General features: G+C 36.7%; 1 protein-coding gene across 1 annotated transcript; it reads left to right on the top strand.

The window, feature by feature from the left end:
- The first annotated feature begins 7,412 nt into the window (after positions 1–7,412).
- On the top strand, positions 7,413–8,357 carry LOC100925879 (olfactory receptor 10K1-like). Its single transcript, XM_012548026.1, has one exon. It carries the CDS (start codon positions 7,413–7,415, stop codon positions 8,355–8,357), a length of 945 nt encoding a protein of 314 aa, XP_012403480.1.
- Positions 8,358–8,731: the final 374 nt, after the last annotated feature.

The following is an 8,731-nucleotide window of genomic DNA, read 5'->3' as shown; positions in this document are numbered from 1 at the left end:
AGCATTTAGGGCCTGTATAATTTACCTTCCTGTCTTTATTTCAAATTACTTCTCTTCATGATCTTCATGTTTTAACCAAATTGGACTATAAATGTTATCTAAATTCAGTATTCTGCCTCTCATCTTCAGACATTCACATAGGCCATTTTCCCTGACTAGAAAGCACTGTTTCATCATCTCTGCCTTTTAGAAACTTGGGTTTTGTTTAGGTTATTAAAGTGTCATCATCAGAGTAAGCTGGAATCAGCAAGTTCTGAAGTCAGATCTAGCCTCAGAAACTTAATACCTGTGTGATACTGCGAAAGTATTTTAACCTAGATCTGCCTCAGTTTCTTCATGTGTAAAAGGGTGACAATAATAGCCATCTATATCCCAGGGTTGTTATGAGAATCAAAAAAGATTATCTTTGTAATATGCTCAAGCTATTATTATGATCTTATGCTTCAATGCTTCAATGAGACATCTTTCATGAAACTTTGCCTAATCATCTTCTTCCTCCTTAAATTAATTATCTAGTATTAACTTCTCTACATGTACATTGTATCTCCCCAATAGACTAGAAGCTATTTGAGGGTAGGGATTGTTTGTTTCTATCCCTTGTATAAAGTACAATGCTTTGCCTGTAATAGGCACTTAATAAATATTTATTGACTGTAAGCTTACCAAAAAAATTATTGTATTCATCATTTCAAAATAAGTACTTCCTTATCTACAATGCTAGGTCTCTTGGTCCATTCTGCTCTTCCCACCTCTTCCCTTGGTAATAATTACTTTCAACTTCTTGTTAAAAATATTGTCTAATAAATTTTAATTTTTTATTATATATCTCAATAAATTCATTGATTCTTGACTCTTCTTCCCAATTGCAGCAACAAGATGTAGAAATATATGACTTTTAAACTATTTACATTCCTATCTAAGTACAGAAAACTAGAAATCAAAATCTAGAGCATTCAGAAAAAGGGGAAGTAGCCTTTTGACAAGGGATTTGCATCCTTCTTTAAGATGACACTAACCATTCCTGATATAGAATGGGTAACGGGAAGAACTGAGCTTGTAGATGAGAGGAATAATGCCAGAAAGTGGGTTTCTTTCAATCTCTCCCTTATTTAAGTCTCACTACTATCTACTTCATACTTCCCAAGATTGTTATGAGGCAGGCACTTTGGAAACCTTAAAAGATTATTTGCCCATCAATTACTATTGTATTAAAGGGAAGGATAATTCATGTAATCACAAAAAGTAAGGGGCAGAGAACAGGTATGTTAATTAATAATGCTTTTGATTAATTAATAAGAAAGTACAAAGATACACCTAAACTCTGCTACCTGTTTAAGAAGTAGGAAGCAGTCCTCTGATAAATGGAAGAGAAACTGGAAGAGATATATTGAGAAATTCAAGAGTTTAAAGTTTTTGAAGCTGGTAGCAATTGAGGGGCATATGATCCCAGTTCCTCTGAAAGAATGTAGAAGGGAGAAATTTTCTTTTTTCTGTCATCCAACTAACTATGATATACAAAAGTAGAGCTACTTTCCCAGACGAACTACATCCAGCAGGAAGTAGTTTATTAAATCAAACAGTTTAAGGCAGGAAGCAGAAACATACTATCCAGAAAAAATGGTTACAGAAAAATGAGATTTAAGGCAGAAAGTGGATTCAAGGAATGAGACCCCTAGCAGCAGAAAAGAGAGCTGACTATAACTTCAAGAAAGATCTAATCCAAGCAGTAGAATATATACCTGGGAAAGGAGCATTAAAAACTAAAGAAGTTTATACTGCATCCTAGAATAGAGAGCTTCTGGAATTCACTGAATAGAAGAATTACATGGTCCAATATCTGTATGCACTTCAGGAAAATCACTTTGGCAGACATATATAGAATGGATTGTAGTGGGGAAAGATTTGGCAACTAATTAAGAGACTGTTACAATAGTCCTGATGAGAGGTGATGAGGGCCTGCACTAGGCAGATGGCTGAATGATTAGAGAGGACAGAATAGATGCAAAAGCTTAAAACAGCTTCCCAAAACAAATAGAAATATATTTTTTCCTAGATTACCTAATCTATTTCAGTTTCCCTTTTGCCCACCCATCATCATAGATAATTGAACATTGCACAGCCCTAGACAAATTGATTTTGTTATGTCATTCTAGGAACTATTTTCAGTCTCCTGCTCCCTAGACCTAATGTTTGATGACTTTCCTCTATTTTCCATAACAAACTTGTCTGTTAATTATACCCAGTGTGTCATCTCCATGGCAAATGCTGCCATGGGAGACCAATGAAAGTGCTACCAGCTACAGATCAATAATAATAAAAGCTTAGGCCCCAACGGTCATTGTCAGCCCCAAGGCTTGGTGGGGGTCTTTGGCCAGAGGGAATGAGGTGCCAGATGGAGGGAGGAGACTGGGTAAACTAATGCCCAGGTTATTGCCTTATTTCTCCCTGTGGGCCAATGCTGGTTCCCTCTGCCCCACCCTTGATGTTCACAATCATTTTATTAACTTGAATTCCATTCTTTTGCTACTCTCAGCAAAGATCTCTGTAGCCCATCACTTTGGTGAAACAAGGAAGGGGAAAATGGCCCAGAAACCAACTCAGGCAGTGAAGAAATCAGCCCTAAACAGGACATCTACAAAATCCAAAGTATGAATGATGGACATTAGCTTAAGGTGGTATCATTCAGCCTACGGAGGAACCAGTCTTTTCAACTCTAAGTAAAGTAAGAGGTAAGCTTGAAGGAGCTAACATACATAATTGTGAAGTGCTAAGAAAGGGGTAATTATACCAGTCAAGCTCTCAGTTCTCAGGATCTAACTAGTCTGTATCCAAATAAATTCAAAAGTGTGGGGGATTTTGCCCAGATTACACAAATAAATTCTTTCTATGTCTTAAATCAGCTTAATCATTATCTGCTTCATGTAATTTTGTGTAGACACATCCTATGTCTAGGTTAATCCACTGCAACTTTTTCCCTGATAAGATTCAACTAGTCCCTCAATACTACCATTATTATGAATAAATAAATAAATAAAACTCCACAATTAAGCACATATCTTCACAAAGAGATTTATTAATTGGACTCTCATTTTAGTTACACTTGACACTTGCCTGGATTTTTTGTACATGCTCAGAACTGCTAGCCAGTTAACTGATTACATGGACATGATCCCTGACCTTTATAAGATCCCAGTCTTAAGTGACACATGGAGAGACATAGACATATAGGAGGAAAACAGGATCAAAACAAGAACATAGACAACAAGTCCACAGACAAAGTGTTATATAATATTGATACCATACATTTGTTAAAACTGTTGTCATAACTTCTTCCAAATGACTAGTAATACAGAGAGTGATATGAAAGTTCATCTGCATGTGGAAAGGACAAACAGCACTCCTTGTCAAGGGAAAAAGGAGAATTTCTCCTCCTGTCTTCATGGATTTTCTATAAATCACTTTCCTTCTCTGAGACTCAATTTCTTCATCTAAAAAGTTTCTATTTCTATTGACTCAAAATTTTATATTATATGTAAATGTGTAAAAGATCCTTGATTTGTGAGCTTAGGACCTCCCTCCAAATTTCAATCTTTCTAGTGGCTTCACTAAGTTTTAAGAAGTTGCCTTAAACTTCTTAGTTTAGGCAGTTAGGCTTAGATGATTAGATGGTTAGATGGTTAGATGACTTAACCAGGGTCACACAATTAGTGATTATTAGGGGCAACACTTGAATCTAGATTTTTTTTTGGACTCCATATACAGCAATCAAAGCTTTTGCTAAATTTGCTTTCTATATACTATTAATAATCATACTAATAACTTCACTTCTTATTATAAGTGAAAATGGCAAAGAGCTCTGTCTATATAATCCCTAAGCTGTTTTTCACTTTCAGTATTCAATGATTCTGTTAAACCCTTCATGTAGGAGGGAAAAAATCGAGAATTATGTATAGCTATTAGCTTTATCAATAATAGTTTCAATCTAGTCCCATTTTAGAAGTATAAATTGGGGCTAATCTTCCCTCTGGTTTATCCATGTTGAAAGCAATGATTCTCTACTGCTCTGGCAGTCCATTCACCCACATGGAGAGCTAAGTTCAGGAAGAGACCTCAGAAAAATTCTCCATTCCTACCCGCTAGCTGATACAAAAGTATTTTCCAAAAGTTACTTGTTTTTCGAGGAAAATTCATTGACAGAAAAAAATGTGAGATTTCCTCTTTCATGCTGCACTAGGATACAGACATATGATACACTGATGAATGAAAATTCAATTTCTTTAAGAAAGTGATTGAGTTTTAGAGTTTATGACCAAAAAAAAAAATGATTCCATGCATGTGTAGAGCAGTTTAGAGTCTGCAAGATGAATTCAAAGAAAGATAATTTGCTCCTCATAGTCCTGAGGTAGCCAAGGACAGAGAAAAAAAGTTACAAAGGGGGAAAAATTAGTGAGTAAAATTTGGTTATGCATTAGTAAGTGTATGAGTGTACATGTTTATGCATGCTTTTTTATATTTGTTACTTCTATAGGTACACAAGAACAATAGAACAATTCTCTTATGTTAGGTCGATATGATGTAAGATAGTGAAAAAAGAGGCCTGGAATTAAGAGACTTGGCTTTAAGTTGAGCTCTGAGCTCTCTTCTCTATTGTCTTAAGTGTATTTATTTGTTTGTTTGTTTATAAGATCTTTGATGGCAGGAATTGTTTTTGCTTTTTCTCTGCTTTCCTAGTGCTTAGCCTAGGGTCTATCACATCGTAAACCCTTAATAAATATATGTTAATTGACTGACTGATTAAACATTTGTCTAATTTGAATAAAAGACAAGCGGATCATACTAGGTTGCCCTAGAAACAGTGCCTAGTAGCTTGGCATTTTTTCCCAGAACAATTTAGGGAGGTTACCCAGTCTGGCAAAGAACAAAAACATAAGAGGAAAATTCAAGTAGTTACAATATCAAACATGCAAATATACAGCTGGGAAAGGAAATTCTCAGCAGGCTCATAGAACTACCATTATTCCCATTATCCAATTATCCATTGTCCAAACACTCCAAATTACCCATTATTTTCAATTTCCAGATGCCTGACTATGAATGGGACTTCAATTTCAAAAAACTGTTTAGGAATCATGTTATCAGATCCAAGTTTCATTTGGGGAGTCTCACAGAAATTGATTTGAAATTAGGCCTGTGATGTCTATTCCCTGTTAATACACAGATTCACAGCTTCTCAAGCATCAGCAAAGCTCCTAGGATAGACAGAGACAAATTGAATCATGGCAATACTACAAAGGAATTTCCAGATGAGCACATGCACACAAACACACACACACACACACACACACACACACACACACTGAGGAAGTAGCTTGTTATCTTCAGCCAAAGATTATAGGGTATCTTGGCATCTTGGTGATCAGAATGAAATGACCACAATTAATCCCAGGAAAAATTTTCCTAGATGGTGAATGGAACTATGAATGGAATCATATAACTATGATTATACTCATGAAAAAAATTTGATTGGATTTTTTAAAACTAGATCTTCTTTTCTACCTATGCCCAGGACTGATGAAAACGGTGCAATAGCACAGATTGATATTTTCTTCCTTTGAGGAGTGAATTCCAGACAATTAACCAAGCAATCAACCAACAAGTATCTATTAAGTACTTATTATGTGCCAAGCACTAAGCCAGGCTTTAGGGATACAAAAAAGGCAAAAGTAATCCTTGTCTTTGAGAAGGCAAAATCTGTTGAAAGTTTATATTTATATTTACATATAAATATGTGTGTGTACATATAATATGGAATCCTTGTAGTGGACGCTTTTATGGACAGTTTGATACATTTTGTCCTTTAAAAAGTGTGGGCTGCTTAGTAAGTTCTGACAATATTTGGTTTAATATTCAACAGCACGATTCTCCAATGAGGATAAACTTTGATGTCACCAAACCCAAACTGTGGAAATCGTTTATATATGTATATTCCATATACATATATATGTGTGTGTGTAACATATGCAAAGGACAATATACAAACACGATAAGTATAGGAAAAATTGGAGGTAATTTCAGTGGGAAGACATTAAGGGGAAGTCCAGGAAAGGCTTATTGCACTAGAGATTTTAGTTAAGACTTGAAGGAGTTTACATTGTATCAAGAGAGACAATACATGTGTATATTTATAAATATCTTGTATCTACACATCAATATATCATATATATAACATACATATATGTACACACATACACACACACAAGATACTTACAAAACAAATACTGATCAGTAAAAGAGAATCTATTAAGATTGTAAAGGTAGGAAGGACTTTAAAAGCCCACCAAATTTGTATGTGATCCTAGATCTTAACCTGAAATCTGTGAATTTAAGCTTGGTCTTAGAGGAAAAGTCTTAAATTCCAAAACTGGAAAGTATTGCCACCAGAGGTGATGGATCTTCTTCCTTGGAAGTCTCTCAGAGGCTGGACAACCAATTGTCAGTTGTGTTTAGGAAGACTGGACTAAATGAAGAGAAAGCCTTTGAGCTGTATCCCAAAGGAGGATTAAGAGGAAAGGCTTTATAACCTGGAGAAATAGCATGGGCAAAGGATCAACAAGAGGAGGGAGAAAGATGTCTGTAGGTGACCCACAAAGATTGTCCAGTTTAGAGTCCAATTAGGATAGTAGGGAGATTAAATTTGGAAGAAATAGCAGAAGCATTATGGCATAGAAGGAGAAACGTTGGATTTGGAGACAGAACAACTGGATTTATCATTTATGCAACTTAGTACTTGTATGACCTTAGTCACTTCCCATCTGTGTGTCTCAGTTTCCTTATAAGCAAAATAAAGGGTCATATTTAAAGAGCTAGAGACTTCATAAATGCTTGTCATATTTCCCCTTTAAGGTTCTTTTCAGCTCTCTAGCTATGAACCTAAGAGTACTAAAACCTCATAAAATTGAAATTAGGGATTTGTAAATTTTTTAGCATGGAAGTTACATACTGAAATTGGTGTTTAAATTTATTCTGGTAGCAGTGTCATGATAGCTTGCAAAGTAATGGAAGTTCATGATTCCTGGACTGAGAGAGTAAAATGCTAAGTCAGATTCAGACAGCATCATCTTGGATGATTGGATAGGATAAATACTAAAGAGGAAACAAGGTTTTGGGACTAAGTGTCTGGTAGCACCTGACTTCTTCAGACTCATCCCTTATTCTGCTGAAGGAAATTCTGTTTAATCCAGTTCAACAAAATTTTATTTCTAACTTTGCTTCCCAAGCACTTGGCACTATGCCTTTCACATAGCAGGTGCTTAATAAATGTTTGTGGAAATTCCACTAATCTCTTTCCATGGCTTTTCATTGCAGGTTGTTTCTTGTTCTTTTCCTGACCCTTGCAGACAGATCTTTCCTCTATGGAGAGGATCAATGAGACAGCTGTGACTGAGTTTGTCTTTCTTGGTTTCTCATCTCTATTTGAGCTACAACAGCTTCTGTTTGTGGTGTTCTTGCTTCTCTACCTATTCACCCTGGGCACCAATGCTGTGATCCTGTTCACCATTCTTCTGGATCGAGCCCTCCACACTCCTATGTACTTTTTCCTTGCTGTTCTCTCCTGTTCTGAGACCTGCTACACCTTTGTCATTGTGCCTAAGATGCTGGTGGATCTCCTGTCCCAGAAGAAGACCATCTCCTTTGTGGGCTGTGCCATCCAGATGTTCACCTTCCTCTTTCTCGGCTGTTCTCACTCCTTCCTGCTGGCAGCCATGGGTTATGACCGCTATGTTGCCATTTGCAATCCTCTTCGTTACACAACGCTGATGAGCCCTGGGGTGTGTCTATGTCTGGTAGCCATGGCTTGTGCCTGTGGCTTCACTATTTCCATCATCATCACCTCTCTTGTGTTCCATCTGCCCTTTCACTCTTCCAACAAGCTGCTCCATTTCTTTTGTGATATCTCCCCTGTCCTCAAGGTGGCCTCCTACCACACCCATCTCAGTCAAATGGTCATCTTTATGCTCTGTGCATTGGTCCTAGTCATTCCACTGCTATTAATCCTGATCTCCTACATCCATATCATCTTTGCCATCCTCCAATTTTCTTCTTCTGTAGGCAGATACAAGGCCTTCTCCACCTGTGCTTCCCATCTCATTGTTGTCACTGTCCACTATGGTTGTGCCTCCTTCATATATTTACGGCCTAAGAACAACTATACCTCAAGCCAGGACACCCTGATATCTGTTTCCTACACCATCCTTACCCCATTGTTTAATCCCATGATCTATAGCTTGAGAAACAAAGAATTCAAATCAGCACTTAGAAGAATCTTAGGGAGAACATTTTTTTCCATACAACAATGATATTAAACCTTCTGTCCAACCCCATAAAGACTGAAGAGGGAATGAGGGTGAAATAATTTCCCCATTGCAGGTTGGTCAATTTTCCAGAATGTTTGATTGTCTGAAAGAATTTCTAAGACTCTAAGCTATTTCTCCTTTCTCCCCTAGTGAGAAAATATGGGAACTGCAATGTCTCATACTCATCACATTCCCATTGAAAGTGTCTCATTCTTACGTGTATTTTATTTCTTCCTTCCACAATATAAAACAGTAAGAATTCAAGTTTTCCTCTGCCTCTCAAACTTTCTCATCAAATGGAGATTACACTGCTAAGAACAAAGAATTACTCAGCCTGATATGATCACTTCTGAACATCTAATAAGGACAGATATTCT

The sequence above is a fragment of the Sarcophilus harrisii genome, chromosome 4, assembly GCF_902635505.1.
Source record: "Sarcophilus harrisii chromosome 4, mSarHar1.11, whole genome shotgun sequence".
Taxonomy (NCBI): domain Eukaryota; kingdom Metazoa; phylum Chordata; class Mammalia; order Dasyuromorphia; family Dasyuridae; genus Sarcophilus; species Sarcophilus harrisii.
This window is presented reverse-complemented; position numbering and strand designations above follow the sequence as displayed.

Excerpts from the sequence above, each read along its gene's own strand:
- LOC100925879 (XM_012548026.1), top strand. The coding sequence starts at position 7,413 with ATGGAGAGGATCAATGAGACAGCTGTGACTGAGTTTGTCTTTCTTGGT.